This window comes from Geotrypetes seraphini, chromosome 5, assembly GCF_902459505.1.
Source record: "Geotrypetes seraphini chromosome 5, aGeoSer1.1, whole genome shotgun sequence".
Lineage (NCBI taxonomy): Eukaryota > Metazoa > Chordata > Amphibia > Gymnophiona > Dermophiidae > Geotrypetes > Geotrypetes seraphini.
The window spans coordinates 204,288,102-204,310,105 of NC_047088.1; the positions used below are offsets into that span (position 1 = coordinate 204,288,102).

The 22,004-nt window shown below is 43.6% G+C and overlaps 1 protein-coding gene across 2 annotated transcripts in view; it reads right to left on the reverse strand.

The window, feature by feature from the left end:
* BBS5 (Bardet-Biedl syndrome 5) overlaps positions 1-22,004 on the reverse strand; it is an 83,691-nt gene that overhangs the window by 41,653 nt on the left and 20,034 nt on the right. For both annotated transcript variants that reach the window (XR_004539590.1, XM_033945923.1), the window contains exons 6-7: positions 6,727-6,862; positions 6,001-6,096 (exon numbers count right to left, since the gene is read on the reverse strand). Coding sequence is in view for 1 of the 2 variants with exons in the window: in XM_033945923.1 (XP_033801814.1) it covers positions 6,001-6,096; positions 6,727-6,862 (232 nt within the window). In the remaining variant the exon portion in view is untranslated. The remainder of the gene's footprint in view (positions 1-6,000; positions 6,097-6,726; positions 6,863-22,004) is intronic.

A 22,004-nucleotide genomic window follows, 5' to 3' on the forward strand; every position in this document is an offset into this window, starting at 1 on the left:
CGTGGGTTTTTTCAAGAAATTTGGTTAATTGTGAGTGGATGATTTTTTCAGTAATTTTGGAAAGTAAAGGAAGATTTGCAATGGGGCGATAGTTTTTGGGGAGGGAAGGATCTAAGTTATATTGTTTGAGTTTAGGGAATACTAGTGATGTTTTCCAAGTAGTGGGTACTAAGCTTTCTGAAATTGATTTGGAGATCATTGCCCAGATAAAAGGGCCGAAGAACGAATAGAATTTTTTAAGTAAGAACGGGGGAATGTTCTCTAGGAGGTTATTAGGAGAATTTAGAGATTGTAATATGAGAAAAAGTTGTGCTAGAGAAGGCATTTTAAAGGTAGTACAAGAACTAAAAGAGAGTTGAGTAGATGTATTGGGGGTTAGAGTGGAAGGGGCGGGTATGGGTGGTCCAAGAAGGGATCTGATATCTTTAATTTTTGAATCAAAAAACAGAGATAGTTCAACTGCGGAGGGTGAGGTTAAACTTTGAGAGTTTTGTTTTTTTCTGGAATATTTTGAGAGTGAATGAGCGATATTGAATAGAGTAGAGGAATTGCGAGTAGAGGAAATAAGTTTCGAATAATATTCTTTTTTTGTCAATTGAATGATTGTTTTGTAATGGATAGCTTTTTCTTTGAATAGAACGAGGTGGGTGTTAAGGCGTGTTTTGCGCCATTTGTTTTCAGACGAACGAAGTTGTCGGCGGAGAAGAACTAGTTTGTCATTATACCACGGTTGTTGTCTCTTTGAAGATTGGATAGAGGTAGGTTTTTTTATTTTTTGTTCTGATTTGGGAGCCAAAGAATCTAATAATGATTTAGTGGATGTTTCCCATAAAGAAGTTTGTTCGTTTGTAGAAAGAGAAGAAAAGTCTTCAAGATTTAGGTTAAAGGAGGTCTGAATTGCTGAAAGGGTTATGTTATCAAGATTGCGAGAGGTCTGAGTATTTTTTAGTTGTTGTGTGTGACTAGTGTGGACTTGAGGGTCAAGTCGCCAGGTTATAAGAGTGTGGTCTGACCATGGAATTGGATGGTATTGGAAATTGTGGAAGAGATGGTTAATAGAGGTAGAACAGAAAATCATGTCGAGGATATTGCCGGCGGAGTGAGTAGGCATAGAAATAAGAGGGGATAGAGATAGATCTGAAGTCAGAGTGAGGAGTTCGGAAGTAATGTGATGATTAGGAGAGTTAAAATGGATATTAAAATCTCCAAGAATAATAGAATCAGAATAAGTAATAGTGAAATCAGATATAATAGTGGTGAGGGTTGAAAGTGAGGTTATAGATACCGGCGGGGGAAGGTAGACAAGAAGAAAGTTAAGAGGAAAAGAGTATTTTAAAGTGAAGTGGAGAGTTTCAATCGGAGGAATAGAGAATGAATTAGAGATATTTGATTGTAGAGGAATGGAGGAATGATAGATAATAGCTATGCCGCCTCCTCTTTTGTTTAGGCGAGGTTGAGAAAAAGCTTTGTAGTTTGGAGGACAGGCTTGTGTAATATATGCTTCTTCTCCCTGAGTTAACCAGATTTCCGTGATACATATGATTTGAAGATTATATTGGGTAATGAGATCGTGAACTAAATGAAATTTGTTTTTTATGGAGCGTACGTTTAGTAAACCTATATTAAGTTTAAGATGGGGGTTTGGTGGATCGAGAGAGAAGTTAGAAGGAGGGTATGTTGGTATAGTGATATAATGTCTAGACTGTGTTGCATTTTGGGTGAGGATGGATGAGTGTTTGGGAGGACGGCGGCCCCATATGGTGGGGATAGAAGACATTGTATTTGTATTGGTGTGTATAGGAGGTAAAAGATTCAAAGTAGGAAAGGAAAGGATTAGGAAAGAGAAGATTGAGACGTAATATATAAAAAGTAGGAGTCTGTGTGGAGAGAGAAAATTGGAGAACGTTTTAATGAAGGAGGTATTAGAAAGAATAGAGGTAGAGAAGTGAAGTAGCTGCATGAAGGAGCGCATAAAGGAGCAGGATCTGCTCCTTAGGTGCGCTCCTTTACGGCGTGCGCCGCAAAGCAGGGAAATATATGGGTAACGCTACCGGTGTTGACAAGTGGGCGGAGTTGTCGAGGCCGCCGCTTTGCGGCGGCGGTTCCTTACAGAAGCGAGAGGGCCTGTAAGAATCGAAAAGGACAGACATTAGAAAAGAACAGCAAAGGCCAAGCTCAGCTTACCAGGGGAGGCAAGGTGAGCTGAGAGGATATAAAATATATAAATAATGATTAGTAGTAAGAGAGTTAAGAACGTGGAGTCTAGAGTTAACAGATAAAACAGATAAAATAGGTAAAACAAAACAAAGTTATACTTAACTGTTTAAAATAAGTAAGATAATTAAGTTAAAAAACAAACTAAACAAAACTCAGAAACAGTATGACGAATTAAAATATAATTAAAATAATAATATAGAAAGTCCCAAGTGAGTAGTCTGTGGAGGTCTGAAAAGGTAGTTCAATGAGTCAGCAACAGTAAGCAAGTAGGTGGATTTAATGATCCTATGCTAACTTTACTGTTGATGTAGGTGTTGTCCCCACCACACACACTATAATGAATTAAATTAAAGCTGTATTAACATCAAACAGCTTTCAAATGACATTATAAGCAAATAAAAATAAAATATTTTTAATACATTGCTAATTATTACCTGCATTTTTACCTAAACTGTTTTGCCTAGCTCTCACTTTGATTTTTATCTGCTACTTTTTTATTTTGCTGTAGTGCGATCACACAGGTCTCCTTCAAATTATGTGGAAGAGGTTTGGAAGTAGGGATCACATCTATTTCATATCCTCAGTGAGACCTCAGGAAGGAATATAGTGATCAAAATATTATTAGAGGTGCTGTAGAGATGTTTCTTGTATGACTGGATGAGCTATATTTATCTTTTTTTTAGTTGTTTAAATTCATGCAGAAATAAATGGCTAGATTGAACCTAATGATTTCATTAACGCATTTCCCTTTTTTAAATCTGTATACCAGCGGTCTCAAACATGAGGCCGCGGGCCACATGCAGCCCCCCAGGGACTATTTTGCGGCCCGCAATCTGTCCTTGCCTAAAGCAGGGGTCCCCAATCTGCTTCCCTTCCCCACTGCCCTCCCCCAAGCCACTGCAATCGGGGAACAGGTCAGCGCCCAAGGTCTTAGCTCTCCCTACATATCTTCCCCAGCTCGGAGCCGACCAATTCTCGCCACCCAACGTTCAATTCTAATGTTGGGGAAGAAGTTCTGGGCCAGCCAATTGCTGCCTGGCTGGCCTGGAAGTTCCTCCCCGACGTTAGAATTGACGTCGGGTGGCGTGAATTGGTTGGCCCGCGCTGGGGAAGATATGCAGGGAGAGTTAAGACCTCGGCACTGGCCTGTTCCCCGATTGTGGCGGCGGCGGCCTGTTCCCCGATTGCGGTGGTGGCGGCCTGTTCCCCGATTGTGGCAGCGGCAGCTTGTTCCCCGATTGCGGCGGCGGCGGCCTGTTCCCTGATTGTGGCGGCGGCGGCCTTTTCCCCGATTGTGGTGGCGGCGGCGGCCTGTTCCCCAATTGTGGTGGTGGCGGCCTGTTACCTGATTGCGGCGGTGGCGGCCTGTTCCCCAATGGTGGTGGCTTGAGGGGGGGGGGGCAGAGAGACAGAAAGAAAGAAGAGAAACGGGACACAGACAGAAAGGGGCATGGAGAGAGAAAGGGCGGGCATGGAGAAAGAAAAAAAGAAAGAAAGGGGGCACGGAGAGAGAGAGAGAAAGACAGACATATAGAAAGAATGGGGGCATGGATAGAGAGAGAAAGAAAGAAGGGGGCAGGGTGAAAGAAATAAAAAGTTGGGGGAGGGAAAGAGACAGATGCCAGACCAGGGGAAAGGAAGGAAGGAGGGATGGAGAGAAAGGAAAGAAAGAGATGCAGACCATGGAAATAGGGACAGAAGAAGAGAGAGATAGAAGGGAAGGGAAGACATGGAAACATAGATTTTGAAAAGAAAGCAGAAAAATTGAATATTAAGTTAATGCCAAAGATGGATGCAAGGCAGAAAGTGAAGAAGGAGAGAAAAACAGTCAAAGGACAAGAAGACCCTGGAAACATAGTTAAATGGACAGAAAAATAAAGTCGATGCACAAAAGGGAGAAAGAAAGTCCAACGTAGTCTGTAGTAAACAACAGCAACCAGAAAACAACGAACAGACTGCAGATAATGTACAAGATGCAGGCGTTGTTTATTAGTAAATGCAGTAACATATACAACCTTATAGCCAAACAAGGGACCCGACACGGTCTGTGTTTCGGATAACACGCCTTCCTCAGGGGTCCATGGTGGTTAAGGTATAAAGCAAACTGCATAAAAGATAACAAACACACGTCAATCACGATCAAATGGCATTGTGTAAGACTTGCTTGACCCCATTTGATCGTGATTGGCGTGTGTTTGTTATCTTTTATGCAGTTTGCTTTATACCTTAACCATCATGGACCCGTGAGGAAGGCGTGTTATCCGAAACACGGACCGTGTCAGGTCCCTTGGTTGGCTATAAGGTTGTATATGTTACTGCATTTACTAATAAACAACGCCTGCATCTTTGTACATTATCTGCAGTCTGTCGTTGTTTTCAGAAAAATAAAGTCACCAGACAACAAAGGTAGGGAAAATGATTTTATTTTCAATATAGTGATTGAAATGTGTCAGTTTTGAGAAAGGAAAGATATTAAACTTTAAATGTTAGGGCTGCAGAAAAAATAAGGTGCCACAGAAAAAAATAGTTAATGACGATTTTGCATAAGGTAAAACTCTTTATAGTTTATAAATCTTTCCTTTAACTGTTAAAGGAAAGATTTATAAACTATAAAGAGTTTTACCTCATGCAAAGTTGTAATTTCTTTAATAAGACATTAACTATTTTTTTCTGTGGCCCTCCAAGTACCTACAAATCCAAAATGTGGCCCCACTAAGGGTTTGAGTTTGAGACCACTGCTCTATACCATTTGAAAGAGGGCGAATATCTAATTATTCACTTCTAGAATTGGATACTTCTTAAATTTAGTAAAAATATTCTGGCACAAGTGTCAAACCTTAAAAAAAGGAAGCAATAGTGAACATTGGAAAATAATAATTAATAAAAATAGTACACATTTAGGGCTCCTTTTACAAAGGTGCGCTAGTGTTTTTAGCGCACACACCGGATTAGCGTATGCCATCTGAAAAACTACCGCCTGCTTAAGAGGCGGTAGCAACTACATGTGCGGCAATTTAGCGCACGCTATTCCGCGCATTAAGGTGCTAACGCATCTTTGTAAAAGGAGCCCTTAATTTTCCCCACCATCAAATTTCCCTGTCTCGCCCACCCCACCCAGCTACTTTTTCATGCCACCCGGCTGGAAAAAATTTCTGGGGAGAACACTGGTGTGTTAAGTGTGTTGAGGAGAAGGTGGAGGGGAAGGAAGACAGCATGATGGGACAAACTGAGTAGAGAATGACACAGGGATGGGTAGCCATGGTTAACCACAGGGCGGGGACAGGGACAGAGACAGAGTCTGCAGGGACAGGGTAGGGATGGGGATAGGGACAAACTTTGCCCTGTGTCATTCTCTAAACACTTGAGACTAGTATCAATATGTAAAAACTTAACACATCTTACCACTACACTTACCTATAGAATCATGCCTAGCAGCACCTAAATAGACTTAGGCGTCGCTAGGCATCCTAAAGGTAGGCAATGCTTCATTAGGCTAACTTTTCATAGGCCTAATTTACAGGCACCTGTCTTGGATGTCTAATGATACCCAAGTCAACCATGCCTATTTTCCACCTCTAACCACACTTATTGTTTGAGATAGGTGTCATTAGACATCCTTAGGTGTGGGATGGTGTTTAGTGCCAAACTTTTAAATTGTTTAATCAATATTTTTTTAAATTGTCCCTGTGTCTCCCTGTCCCCCCTCTCTCTCTTGCGCTCTCTCAATAACTTTCATAAATTAAAACAATTTACTTGCATAGACAAAAATGCTGGCATACTTACAATTTGTAGATATGGTATACTAACGTTAAAGCTGTCATTCATGTTTGCATGCCAAACTATTCTAACATTGGTTATAAAAAATGTTCCCAAATTTCCCTGTAGAAAACAAAAAGACATAGTAAGAATGCCAATTTTAACATATCTCAAAAGCAACACAACAAAACTTACACATATTTTAAATAATAAAACAGAATTAAGAAAACTGGTTTTCTCCAACCATATTTGCTCTCTAATTCATGAAATGGATTGCTTTCTATAAACAGATATTGCTTGAGCTCTACAAGACTTAAAAAGACACATACTGAGACAATGAACACTGAGAATACAGACGGCATTACTTATTAGTCTGGTGATGTCACTAGAAGAGTTCAGCTTGTCTTCCTCCATCTGCTGGTAGGTGAACATAACAGATTGGTCTAGACTAGTCTGTTACCTACACTTTGTCATGCTCTATTAATTGTAACATTTTCAATGGACAGACAAAAAAGATCTGAAAGATTTTACTACTACTTTTAATTATTTCTATAGCACTACTAGACGTACGCAGCACTGTACAGCATCAAAAAGAAGACGGTCCCTGCTCGAAAGAGCTTACAATCTAAACTGACAAACAGGATGTCATGGATACAGTTAAGGGGAACAGTTAATTTGCTGGCCAGGTTGGTAGGCAGTGGGGAGTAGGGTTATGGATTGAAGGCTATATAAAAAAAATCAGTCTGCTTTTACCTGATCACTGGATAAATTCCACACGCCATTGATTTTGTCATATACTTGTTCTTGTGGTAAAAGTCTCAACTGTTTGTTTTGAATCAATGCACCCCTCAGTTTCAGATCACGATACATTTTAGATGTTTCATATGCTCTACAACAAATACAAAAAAATCCTTTTTAATACTTAGACATCTGTTTATAACTCAAACCTACATCTTAACCCTCTAATTGGCAGATGGTGAAACGGCTGCTTTACTTAACTTGTTGAACGAGAGCAACAGTGCCAAGTAACAGGCATTTGGAGAAGCAGATCTCCCATAAGAGCCATAGAAAACACATGTTGCTTCTGAGCAACAATGTCAAATAAAGAGTTAAGTTACTATTCAACATACACTTAAATTGTTATCTTCTTCAGCTGTCTCTGCTATTTATTTTTCTTCAGAGGGCATGCCTGGGCAGCTTAGAGAATGTTTGTCAGCCCAACAACCAGAAAGGCACCTCCACCAAAGAGCACCACCAAACCACTTGTTGGCTGACAGGGGCCACTACAAGAGTAGAAAAAGATTAGGTTCTTACTTCAATAATCTTGTTTCTATTAATATACACAGGAGTCCATACTTTAGCTGTTGATTCCTACTAACCATGAATCTTCAGAAAAGTGTCACTTTAATTTCTTGAACTCCTCCCCTTCTGCAGTGGAGAATAACTCACTCTTCAATTGGTACCACAGCAATCGAATTCCACTGAAACAGAAGAAAATAGAAGGAAGGGCACGGAGAGTTTCCCTGGCAACAAACATATTCTGTTCTGCTCTGAAACTTTGGTACTAGAACAACAATCAATAAACAGTAACAATTCAATATTGAACAACAAATAACGCACATGAGCAGCTATGAACCAAGTTGCTAAGTGCAACTAGTAGAGGGCTAGAGACCCCTCAAAGGGAACGGGAAAAGGGAGCCCCATATTCCTGTAGTGATGTCTCAGGTGAAACTTAGATACAGTAGAAGAGGTCCCGAGATGGACACTGGTAATGTCTGAGGTAGAAATCGGGCAAATCAAAAGTCCACACAGGGTAGGCTGTACAGACTCCTGTTTATATTAAAAGAAACAAGATTGAGGTAAGAACCTAATCTTTTGTCCTGTTACATATACACAGGAATCCATAGTTAGTTGACATACCAAAGCACTGCCAGACATCTAGGGAGGGACAGATGAGCCTGCCCTCAGAACTGAGGACCTGAAAGCAGCATCCTCTTGAGCCACCATATCCACTCTGTATAACTTTGTAAAAGTGTGAAGAGTAGCCCAAGTAGCTGCTCTACAGATTTTATCAGGCAAGACAACCTGGGAAGCTGCTACACCTCATTGAATACACTACGATAGAGATAGGAGGCTGTTTCCTGCAGGCAATGTAGGAAGATGAAATTGCCATGTGAATCCATCTGGCAATTGAAGCACTGGAGGATGGCTTGCCACGTCTTGCACTTGGCAGTACAAAAAGATGATCAGAAAGTCTGGAATTATTAGTCTTCTACAGATACGTCGTGCTCTATCCCTGGCAGTGTTCAAATCCAAGCTAAAGGCCCACTTTTTTGAAACTGCTTTCAACTCTTAACTCCCACTCACTGCTCAGATACCTGTACCCACTGTATCATTCCCTCTACCATAATCTCCCCAAACCTGTAATGTCCTGTCTAAATTAGATTGTAAGTTCTTCTGAGCAGGGACTGTTTATTGTATGTTAAAATGTACAGCGCTACATATGCCTTTTCAGCACTATAGAAATAATAATAAGTAGTAGTAGATAGATAGATAAGTAAGGCTCGGCACACATCTATCTTCTGCAAAAGTCTGTCCTACTTTGCCGAACCCATAGAATGAAAAGTAGGCAAATGAAGCTCCTGATTGACATAGAAGGCAGAAACTACCTTCGGAAGAAAGAAAGGTACTGTGTGCAGAGAAACACCTAACTCCATGAAAAGAAAGGGTTCCCTACATGAGAGGGCCTGTAATTCTGAGATCCTTCTCGCTGAGACAATGGCAACCAAAAACGCTGCCTTAAACATAAGGTCCAACAGGGAAGCTTCCATCAGAGGCTCATTTGGAGCACGGGATAGGCCCTTTAGGACCACATTGAGATCCCAAGATGGGAACGGTCTGCATAATGGGGGTATCAATCTGAGAGCCCTCTCAAAAACTTAGTGACATCTGGGTGAGACGCCAGAGACTGCAAGCCTCTCCAAGCCTGAAAGCACAAGATACTGGCTACCTTCACTTTGAGAGACGAAACAGCCAGGCCTTTTCAAGACCAGTTTGCAGGAATGCAAGGATCACCAAAATGGGAGCGCTCTCAAGTTCCACCTACTCCTTGGAAGGTCTTCCAGGTCTTCGCATAAGCTGCAACTGTCACAGTCTTTGTTCTAAGGAGAGTTGTAATCACAACCTCCAAATAACTCTTCCGAATCAGGGCCATGCACTCAATAGCCATGCTGTATGACCAAAGTGTTCCAGATTCTCCATGGGAACCAGGCCTTCACTGAGGAGCCCTGGATGAACTGGCAGTTTTAGGCATCTGCCTCTCTGCAGACACACCAGATCCGCATACCAAGGCCTGCTGAGCCAGTCTGGAGCTTACAGAATCACCAGCCCCCGATGGGTCACTAGATCCTGCGGATGATCCAACCCACCATGGCCCACAGAAGAAAAAACAGAGGAGCTGCTCTGTGGGCCAAGGCAGAACTAGGACATCAAGCCCTGAGCTCCCTTGCTCGGCTCTTCAACTGTAGAAGTGAACTGCCTTCTTATTCTTGGCTGTCTCCAATGTCCAGTTTGCCCCAATATTGAACAATGAAGGAAAATGCCATTTGGGACAGAAACCACTCCCCCAGATTCAGAATCTGCCTGCTGAGAAAGTTGGCCTGGATGTTCTCTACCCCTTCCATGTGCGCAGCTGAGAGAGCTTGCAAGTGAAGTTCTACCCACTGGAAAAATGTTTAAAAAAGATCACTAAAAATCCAAGATGGCCACTGTCAGGAAATTTGCACCAAAAACAGGCTGTTGGAGCTAAATCCAAAAATAAAAAATAGTTATTTTAGGGTTTTGGAGGAGGAGAAACTGAAACCTAACCTCAGAGACCCCATCTGATTTTTGCCAAGGGGAATAATGGGAATACTCACTGTGACTTCTGGTGCCTGTCAGCTTGTACAGCCTGCCTGTAGAGAAAGGATTTTTGCCTCAGATATTGCCAGAACTGGACCGTCAATGGATATCTTCTGGCTGCCGGATGGTCGGACCTAGACCACAGACTCCCATCCCCAAAATTCCTCACACAGCGATTGATGGGGGGGGGGAGGGGAGAAACTTTCAGTTGGCTACCTGATACCCAGAGGGTTGTTAAACAGAAGCCCCACAGCCTGCACTCAAGCCCCTGATTAGAATCAGTGAGCAAGCAGCTCCAAGGGAAACAGACCCCGGGCTCCTGAAGGGACACAAAGCAGGCTGGCTCCACAAGTACTCTATGAGATTGGCCTGGGAGTAGCAGTCCATCAAAAACAACAAAAAGAAGCAGAGCAGATCAGAACACACCTTCTGAGTTTGCATGTAGAAGGAAAAACTGAAGAGGGAGCTGTTCTCCACTGCAGAAGGGAAGAAGTTCAAGATCTTGAAGTGACACCCTTCTGCAAATTCAGTTAGTGGGAATTAACAGCTAAAGTATGGACTCCTGTGTATAAGTAACAGAACAGCAATTTTCCCTCCCTGGTGCATCACACCAAAGCAGAGCTGGTGCCAAATGATGGAAAATTCCAAAACCAGAAATATACTACAGTGCCACAGACCCAGCCCAACACTTACTAATTTTGCTTACAAATCATCATAAAAATATTTAAGCTTCAAGGATGCGAGTTCTATATTTTCTTTCTTGAACACTTTACTACTATGGCATAAACATTACAGTTAGGGCATCTAATATTTGGTTATAATCAAAACACCTCAAATACACACCTATCTTCATGCTCACAATTAAAGAAGCAGCAGCAAATGCAGCTAGATATCTCTACTTTGATGCAGTGAAAAAGTAGGAATGGAGTTGTCAGCATCTGCCATTACAGCCAGCAAACTGAAGCCAGTCACAAATTGAAGAGCAGCAAACTCCTGCATCTACTGATGCAAACCTGCTGGACCATGCATACCATAGCGAGGATGAGAGGCACCCTGGGCGGTGGCGCCTCTCCCCTCATCCACATGCTCCTTCCCTGCCCTTCTGCCGTACATCTGTAACACTCCTGGAGTGAGCAGCAACCCCCAACCTGCTGTCATGCCAGTGTTGGCTCTTCTTCTGACATCATTTCCCAGGTGTGGACCCAGGAAGTGATGTCAGAGAAATAGTCGATGCTAGCGCAACAGCAAGTTGGGGGGTTGCTGCTCGCACAAACAATGTTAGAGGTACAGGGGATGGGGTGCGGCAGGGGTATGTGTGTGAAAAAGAGGATGGGTGCTTGCACCCTCACCAAGATAACGTCCAGGGTGGACTGCCTCCCCCTTTACCACGCCACTGGGACCATGAAGTGACTGTAATGTAAGGGAATAAGAATGCTATAGCTAGGCTGTATGGTCTAATGTTTGGGCTATGGACACCCTGCTGGGAAGGGGTGGTACTACTTCAGTTGTAGATTTACTTATACTACGACTGATTCCATGCTTGGGATGTGGGGGCACTTCTGGCTATAGTAACTTTTTTTTAATTTACCATGAATACATTAATTTTAATAGAGGCTTATAAAGCTTAATGTAATCTTTCTTTCTTCAAGATTTTATTAAGCTAAATCAATTGAAAAAATACACCTAGGAGGAATGTGCACATCATGAATATCCTGATAAATACCTATTTCAGTATCTGCCAAAAATACTTAAAACTCCTAAAAAATAAACACCTAAATTATCATAACAAATTAATAGTTTATCCAGGACAAGCAGGCAGCATATTCTCAATAGTGGGTGACATCACCGACGGAGCCCCGCAGTGAACAGCCTCAAAAGCAGACTTGCTTGAAGATCTTTGAAAGAGCTTCTGAGTGCTGCACTGCGCATGCGCGAGTCCCTTCCCGCCCGAGTTAGGGCACGAGTCTCCTGCGAGGAACTCAGTTCAATGTTTTCCGCGGAGCTGAGAAATCTTCCTCTTTTCAGCTCTGCAGCCTTCGTTGCCTTCTCTCACCGCGGCTTTTTTATTATTTTATATTTAAGTTGCTGTGCTCGTGTTTTCCATTCTTCTCCTTAAAAAAAAAATGTATTCGATTTTTTTCTTTTTTCATTCAGGTCAGCTGCCTTTGGGCCTAGGCCCGGCCGCTCACCTCGTTCGGTACGTCGGACTTTATTTTTTCTATGTTCCGGCCTCTTACCGGGTTCAAAAGGTGTAGGCAGTGTGACAAGACCATTTCCATCACCGATCCCCATAGTCTGTGTATGGTTGTTTGAGTCCTGAACATTGCCCTGACGCTTGTCTACGCTGTGTTACCCTTCAACCTCGGGCCTTTCGTCGACGCTGTGCCAATTTTCTTCAACTTTTTGGCACTATGGACCAACCGCCTGAGAAGGCCTTGACCTCAGGGACGGCCTCGACATCTAAGTCCTCGACCTTGACATCAGCTTCTGCCTCCACTAAGGCCTCGACTTCGACACCCTCGGTCTCGAAGGCCTCGCTGGCACCTCCTCTGAAGTTGTCTTCGATGGGTAAGTCTCCTGTCTCTCCTTCAGGTACCATTTCTAAGACGCCCCCAGAGTCTCAGGCATCCCAGGCCGTATCTATGGTCCTGTCAGCCTCCTCGTGCCACCAAGCATCAGGAATACTCATCTTCGAGGTCGCCCTCCTTGAAGTGCACTGCTGCATCTTTGAGACCTGATCCTTTTGTCTCGGTGCCTATGTTCGAGGACACATTGAAAGCCATTCTGACCACTCAGATTTCCTCGGTTGTGGCTCAACTCCTTTCATCCTCGACCCTGCTTCCTGCGAGCCAGCCTGAGCAGCAGTCCGAGACTCCTGTCGAAGCACCTCGAGGCAAGCCTCAGAAGCCTCGCAGGTTCTCATCCAGTGACTCTTCACCTACTCCTCGGACAATGTCTCCTCAGCCTCGACCGAAGCATCGCTCGAGGCATTCGAGGCATCTAGCTTCAAAGCTTCTTAAAGAGATATCTCTGCCACAGAAACCTTCGCCTTCTTTGGATACTGAGACTTCTATGCCTCGTTTATCCAAAGCTACCGAGACTTCTTCAAAATCTAAGCATAAGTCTCGCAAAGCTAGTACACCGGCTGCTTCTCCTCGAAGTCCATCAAGGTCGAGGACTCCTCCATCGAGACCGCCTCTGAGGGAGTCTTCTCCTCCTGCCTCGACCCACTCTGTGCCTCGAACCCCGGGGACCTCACCATCGAGGAGTTTGAAGCGCAAACACTCACTAACTCCGCCTCACGCAGGTAGTGCAGCTTCCTCAATTACTGTGCGCCTGGACTCTGAACTTTTGCCTCAATATTTTAGAGAGGCTTCTCCGTCCTACTCCATTGTTCCTCGGTCTCGCACTCCTTCTCTGGATGTTGCCTCGACCTCAAAGTCTGCTTCTTTTGCCAGATTCGTCTTCGACATGGGACAAGCTCTTCAACTGGATCTTCATTCTTATTCCAAGTATACACCTGAATACTTGGCCGACATGGAGCTACCTCATCCACCCAAGGAGACCTTGAGGCTCCCTATGACTCCAGTGTTGAAGCAAACTTTCTTCAGGAATATGGAAATTCCTTATTCCATTACAGCCATTCCATCCAAGTTGGAATCCAGGTACAGTACATTGCAAAGGCTTTGAGAAGTCTCAATTGTCCCACCAATCCTTGGTTGTAGAATCTTCTCTAAAGAAAGCTCATCCATCTAAGCTCTACGCTGCGGTTCCTCCAGGCAGGGGGGGGGGCCATACCATGGACAAGTTTGGCCGCAGGTTATATCAGAATTCCATGATGGCTAACAGAATTCTTAATTACAACTACACTTTACTGCTTATTTCAACTATTTCCTCAAGTTGATGCCTAAGTTCTACCCGGCTCTTGAGGAGCAGATTCTTCCTGAATTTAAACAGATCAAGCAGTCGGTTGGACAATGGGGAACCTATAGACATCATTTACCTCGATTTTCAAAAGGCTTTCGACAAGGTGCCACACGAAAGGCTGCTTAGGAAGCTGTGGAACCACGGGGTGGGAGGGGATGTGCACAGATGGATCAAGCACTGGTTGTCGGGTAGACTGCAAAGGGTCGGAGTGAAGGGCCAATATTCTGACTGGCGGGGAGTCACGAGCGGTGTGCCGCAGGGATCGGTGCTGGGGCCGTTACTCTTCAACATATTTATCAACGACCTGGAAAAGGAGGCAAAGTGCGAGGTTATAAAATTTGCAGACGATACCAAACTGTGCGGTAGAGTTAGGACCAGGGAGGAGTGTGAGGACCTGCAAAGGGACCTGGACAAGCTGGAAGACTGGGCAAACAAATGGCAAATGCGCTTTAACGTGGAAAAATGCAAGGTCATGCATATAGGGAAAAAGAACCCGTTGTTCAACTACAAATTGGGGGGGCATTGTTGGGAGACAGCAGACTTGAGAGAGACTTGGGTGTGCTGGTGGATGCATCACTGAAGCCATCTGCACAGTGCGCAGCAGCCTCGAAAAAAGCCAACAGGATGCTGGGCATCATAAAGAGGGGCATAACAACCAGGAAGCGGGAAGTCATCATGCCATTGTATCGAGCGATGGTGCGTCCACATCTGGAATACTGCGTTCAGTATTGGTCGCCGCACCTCAAGAAGGACATGGCGGTACTTGAGAGAGTCCAAAGGAGAGCAACGAAACTGGTAAAGGGGCTGGAACACTGCCCATATGCCGAGAGATTGGATAGGCTGGGGCTCTTCTCTCTGGAAAAAAGGAGGCTCAGGGGAGATATGATAGAGACCTTCAAGATCATGAGGGGCATAGAGAGGGTGGATAGGGACAGATTCTTCAGACTGAAGGGGACAACAAGTACGAGGGGGCATTCGGAGAAACTGAAGGGAGATAGGTTCAAAACAAATGCAAGAAAGTTTTTTTTTCACCCAAAGGGTCGTGGACACTTGGAATGCGCTACCGGAGGAAGTGATCAGGAAGAGTACGCTACAGGGATTCAAACAGGGATTGGACGGATTCCTGAGGGATAAAGGGATCGTGGGATACTGAGAGAGGTGCTGGGATGTAACACAGGTATAGAAAGCCAACAGGTCGTGCATGTGCAAGACCGGAGGGTTAGGACTACGATGGGAAGATAGGACTTAAATGAGAAACCAAGGTGGCAAGGGAGCCCCTTCTGGTGATGCAGACAGGTCGTGACCTGTTTGGGCCGCCGTGGGAGCGGACTGCCGGGCAGGATGGACCTATGGTCTGACCCGGCGGAGGCACTGCTTATGTTCTTATGTTCTTATCAGAACTCTGTCTCAACTTCGACTCTTCATGCTGCAAGCTACATATGATGTCTTTGAGCTTACTTCTAGAGTCTCTGCCTTTGCTGTAGCCATGCGATGTCTAGCATGGCTCCGCATTGTTGATATGGATCCCAATCTGCAGGACTGTCTAGCCAACTTACCTTGCCAGGGGAATGAACTCTTTGATGATTCTATTAAATCTGCTACAAAGCGCCTCTCTGAAAATGAGCGCTCCTTTGCTTCCTTGATTCGCCGAAGCCTAACACTCCTCCTGCTCGGCCATACAAGCAATCACCACATCGTTATCCTCAAAAAACGATGCCAGCTTTCTCCACAACAGCAGCGACAGCAGAAAGCACAGACTCCTGCTGCGACTAAACCAGCTGAGTCTTTTTGACTTCCCCAGTCTGAGCATGCCAACCTCCCTGCATCCAAATTCTCTTCTGTCCATCGGAGGTCGTCTTCACCATTTTTATCACCAGTGGGAGATGATCACCTCAGATCTCTGGGTTCTCAACATTCTTCGAGAGGGATACTCACTTCACTTTCTTCAAGTGCCTCCAGATCGCCCTCCAAGAGAGTGTCCTTCCAATTCGTCGCAACTTCCCCTTCTTCTTCAGGAAGTTCAAGCTCTTCTTCGAACTGTCGAGGAGGTCCCTCTAAACCAACGTGACATGGGCTTTTATTCCCGTTATTTTCTAGTTCCAAAGAAGACGGGGGATTTGCAACCCATTCTGGACCTCAGAGCCCTCAACAAATTTCTAGTCAAAGAGAAGTTTCGGATGCTATCTTTACTAACATTATATTCCCTGATGGATCAGGGAGATTGGCTATGCTCTCTGGATCTCAAAGAGGCTTACACTCATATCCCGATTCATCCAGCCTCTCGCAGATATCTTCGATTCAAGGTAGGGAATCTTCATCTACAATACAGAGTTCTTCCTTTCGAACTCGTCTCATCTCCCAGAGTCTTCACGAAATATCTGGTGGTGGTGGCTGCAGCCCTCCATGGCCAGGGTCTTGAAGTTTTTCCATACCTAGACGACTGGCTTATCAAAGCCCCCTCTCAACAAAGGGTTATTGCAGCGACCCAACAGACTATTCTGTTCCTCCAAAGTCTGGAGTTCGAAGTCAACTTTCCAAAATCCCAGATGACTCCATCTCAGTCTCTCCAATTCATTGGGGCCACTCTAGACACTGTCCGGCTCAGAGCGTTTTTACCTCCACCACGTCGGGATACCCTCATTCGCCTTTGCCATCAAGTGTCTCATCTAACATCAATTTCAGCAAGACAAATGATGGTCACATGGCTTCTACAGTTCACGTGACTCCTTTTGCCAGACTTCGCCTTCGCATACCTGAGTGGACCCTGGCATCTCAGTGGCAACAAGCTACCGACCCGCTTTCTCAACAAATTACAGTAACTCCTTTGTTGATGAAGTCTCTCCACTGGTGGATGCTCTCTTTCAATCTTTCCAGAGGTTTACTGTTCCACAATCTCCCTCATCACAAGGTTCTCACAACAGACTCGTCAACCTATGCATGGGGAGCCCATCTCGATGGACTCCATATTCAAGGTCATTGGACTCCTGTGAACCATCTTTGTCACATCAATCTGTTGGAACTCAGAGCGATTTTCAATGCTCTCAAAGCTTTTCAACACCTTCTTCATGAAAACGTAGTCCTTGTCCGTATGGACAACCAAGTTGCCATGTACTATGTCAACAAACAGGGAGGGATGGGATCTCACTTCCTTTGTCAAGAAGCTCTGGAATTGGGCAATCCATCAGAACATCTTTCTCAGAGCAGCATATATTCAAGGTCAGTACAACTGTCTGGCGGACAAATTGAGTCGTCTTCTGCAACCACACGAATGGACACTCAATTCCTTGCCTCTATGTCAGGTATTTGCTCGTTGGGGGACTCCTCAAATAGACCTCTTTGCCTCTCCCCTCAACAACAAGCTGCCTCAATTCTGCTCCCGAATATACTCTCCCCAGTGTCTCGAGGCAGCACCCTTCAACAGCACCCCTTGGCAAGAATCTCATGGAACCGCTAAGAAAGGTCGCCCAATTTACCACTCTCCTCAGCAGGGATCCTGTAGGATCCCCCTTTGACTGGACCAGGAGTCCATCAGTGGAGATCGATAGACCAGATCTAATTCATCTTTTTCTCCCTTAAGTTGCTCAGAAGAAAATCTATGGACCAACCCCAAGAGCTCTTTTGTTTGTACTAGCCCAACCAGTAACATCGACCATGACCTAAACGTCAGGAAGCCCAACCATGGAGACTGCTGCTTCACCAATCTTATATCTCTTGTGATCTTCCACAGGCAACCATCCTCTTAACTACCATGCTGTACTACCAGTTTTCAACTCAGTTTATCAAATAAGGATTCCCATCTAGGCTGTCCAGCATGCATGTTTGAGATGCTTATGTGCGAATACAACTGCACATGTAACATTTAACAGTAAGACCAACGTGTTATGCATCCATACTGCTTTGACTTTAATAATCACCTACATTTATTCCTACTAATATGACTAAAGCTGATGAAGAAGGAAATTTGTTGGTACAAAAAGATTTGACTGCAATTTTGGAGGAATCCCTTTCCGATGTAAAGGAAAGGGGTACCCTTTTAGTCTCCTTTGTATTTGAACAAGACTTAAATCATATAATTTTAATTTAATTTAATTTCTTATATACCGCTAATAACCGTGAGGTTTCTAAGCGGTTTACAAAAATGAAACTTTACTTTCGGAACTCGCATCAGGATTTTTCTGGACAAAGAATCTGGATTTATCCGGATGTATCCAAGATAACACAGGACCGCAGAAAAGAATTTCTTTCTATGCGTGAGGAAACAAAAGAACTGGGGGCATCTTATTTGTTAGCATACCCCTGCAAATGTTTGGTTCATTACCTTGGGATTAAGTACACTTTCTTTTTACCATCACAATTGAGAGCCTTTTTAGACCTTAAAAAGATCTCTGGAGATTAATTGTGATCAGCTGGATTTAAGAAATATGGGGTTGTTAAGCATAGTCAGCTTTCCGCTATTAGTTTTCTTTTAATTTTCTCTTTTTTTTTTTTTTTAATAATTCTTTATTCATTTTTCATCTTACAACAAATATATATATACTAAACATTTGTCAATTAAAACATCATTTGAAATTCTATCATTTATGATATTAGTATTTATGATATGATATTTGAATACCACTAATGATGTTATTTTCTTATTCTTTATATTTTATGTTCTGTATTTCTGAAACAAGTGTATCACTTGCAAAATATTATAAATTAATAAAAATTAAGTTAAAAAAAAACAATAATCCCCTACATTTGAAATGTTCTGCGATTTCCATTTCTGTACCACTGACATAAAATTAACTACTGTTACAAATTTAGATGGATTTCTTCCTTTGCACTATGGATCATGGTGGTGGGAAAATCATGCAAAGCTAAGGCAGCAGAGGATGCTTTCAATTCCAAACTCCAACCCACCTGCTAAGCACCAATATCTCTTACCTTCACCTGGGCACTGTGCATAGATGCACCTTCTTGTCCAGTTTGTCTGCTGACTAGATTGTAAGCTCTTTTGAGCAGGGACTGTCTCTTATGTTTGATGTACAGTGCTGTGTATGTCTAGTAGCGCTATGGAAATGATCAGTCGTAGTGTAGTGGTAGTAGTACTGCGCAATGCAGAATTAGCACAGAATGCTCAGGGATGCATAATTACTCGAGGTCTGTGCAGAATTTGGTATCAGGGGTGAGAGAAATGCTGGCTTGGGAGTCAGGGATGAGAGAAGGTGAGAGATTCTGGCTGAGGAGATTGGTGCTGGCTCAGGGGGATAGGGAGAGATAGGGTGAGATGTTGGCTGGGGGTGCTGGAGAGGGGAGATTCTAGCTTAGGAGGGGCGAGGGATGAGTGAGAGATATAGACTTGAGGGGAGAGAGGCTGGCTCAGGGTTGGAAGATCCTGCACAGGGAGAGGCACATAGAGAAGAGATTCTAGATGGGGACTGGATGTAGAGACAGGGACACCAAAGCAATGCTGGGCACAAAGAGGAACAGATGTAGAGAAGAATGCTTGATGGGGTGAGTACTGAGACAGGGGCATAGAAGGACTACTAGACACAGGGACATTGCTTGAAAAGGGATGATTCTGACAGAGGGATGATGGATGCAGGGGAATGTAGAGGGGAGAAGCTCAGGATAGAGACAGGGCGGGGGTGGGTGCAGATGCTGGTCAGGACAGATAGGACAAAATGTAAAATGGACAGGCAGTCCTGGGAAGACAGGGTGGAAGCAGATGCTGGACAGGACAGATAGGGACAAAATATAAAATGGACAGGTGATCCTGGGAGGACAGTTATGAAAAAAACAAAGAAAAGCAGAAAAAGGGACCTTGTTACCTAAATGAATGGAAAAATAAACTACTCAGACTATAAAAGTTAGTAAAAAAAAAAAAAGTTTATCTATTCTGAATTTATTGAAATATGTCAGCTTTCAGAAATGTTTTTCTACAACATAAAGGCAAAGTGAAGTACTATGAAAACAAATCAACCAAACTTCACTAAAGTGGACTTTTACAAAGATGTGCTGCTTGAAGAAAGTCACTAAGGCCTAGATTCTCAAAAATTAGTAGAGATTTTAAAAAAGCAAGTCATTCTCCAAAAAATGCTCATGCAAATGAGGTTGGCAGAGAGTAATGAATAAAATATAATAAATAAAATATAATAAAAGCATCATTCGTGACCATGAGAAATCTAAGACAAATCCGAAAATTCTTCAACAGGAAGCAATTCCTACTTTTGGTACAATCTCTTATCCTTGGACTAATAGACTACTGCAACATACTATACCTCCCATGCCCAGCGACCACGATAAAACAATTACAAACAATACAAAATATAGCCCTGAGACTCGTCTACTCACTGAAAAAAATATGACCATATCAAAGAGGCATACCATGACTCACACTGGCTTCCAATACAAGCAAGAGTACACTTCAAATTCTACTGCCTACTTTTCAAGGCTATTAACGGAGAAAGTCCAACCTACTGGAATAACCGACTAACTCAATCCTCTTCAACCAGGCACAGGAGAACCCACAGGAGAATCAAACAAGTAATTTAATCAAGTTTGCAGATGACACAAAACTATGTAGGGCAGTTGGGTCACAAAAGGACAGAGAAGAACTCCAGAGAGATTTGAACCAGCTAGAGAAATGGGCAGAAAAATGGCAGATGAAGTTTAACATAGAAAAATGCAAAGTGATGCACCTGAGTAAGAAAAACAAAGGAACATGAATATAAAATGTTAGGTGTAACATTGGGCAAGAGCGATCAAGAAAGGAACCTGGGGGTACTGATAGACAGGACCCTGAAGCCGTCAGCACAATGCGCAGCGGCAGCAAAGAAAGCAAACAGGATGTTGGACATGATAAAGAAGGGAATCACGAGTAGATCGGAGGACATCATAATGGTCAGATGTCCATTACAGAGCAATGGTCAGACCACACTTGGAATACTGTGTCCAACACTGGTCTCCCTACCTAAAGAAGGATATAACCCTGCTGAAGAGGGTGCAAAGATGAGCCACGAAGCTAGTTAAAGGTATCAAGAACTTGAGCTACAAAGAATGCCTCAGAAAACTGGGATTGTTCACCCTCGAGAAGAGAAGACTGTGAGGGGACATAATAGAGACTTTAAAAATACTAAAAGGATTCGACAAAATAGAGCAAGAAACATCGATATTCACATTGTCCAATGTGACTCGGACAAGAGGTCATGGACTGAAGCTGAGGGGCACCAGGCCCAGGACAAATATCAGTAAATTCTGCTTCACACAACGAGTGGTGGACGCTTGGAAAGCACTCCCAGAGGAGGTCGTGATGGAGACCACCATTCCGGGATTCAAGGGCAAGTTGGATGCACACCTTCTCACAAATCACATCGAGGGATACGAGTAAACAAGGTTTCTCAACAGGGAACACCTGGCTTGGCCTCCGCGAGTGCGGATCGCGGACTGGATGGACCTAGGGTCTGATCCGGCAAAGCCATTTCTTATGTTCACCCATCATCCAAAAATGTCAAACGAAAAAAACTATATGACAACCTAATAGCCTCCAAAGCGGCTAAACTGGACAGACAAATCACCACTCTTATTATCGACCACAAACTACAAAACCTTCAAGAAAGATATTAAAACCTTACTCTTCAAAAATTACATAAAACCCATCTAGCACGACCAGTCCCTACCCAACCCCACCCAACCCTCTCTATACCCTTAATACTCTCTAATATGCTTCTAACTACTCAACAAAGTCTAAAATGCTTCTAATTTACCCAATACTTATCACTTTAAGATCTCGACTTCTCTTTGGTAATTCTTATTACCCAACATTTATCACCTTGAGATCTCGACAACTCTTGGTACTTCTTAAGTAAATATTATGATATCGCTTATGCTGTTCCTGCAAATTTTTAATGTAATTCTTGATAACTTTGATATAATCCGCCTTGAATCGCAAGGCATTGGCGGAATAGAAATCACTAATGTAATGTAAATTTGCATGTGCCCATCGCTGGTGATAGCAATGGGCATATGGGTAGAATAAACGTAACAAAAAAACAAGACAAATCGAGCCACTGAAGTCAAGAACCCTTCACCCGACAGCGGAAGAGATGCTCACTCTTTCCAGCCGCCAAGCAACACCCCCCCCCCAACACCCCATCGGCAGAGATGCCTTCTCTCTCCCACCACAAATACAACCCCCTGGCAGCGGGAGAGATGCACACTCT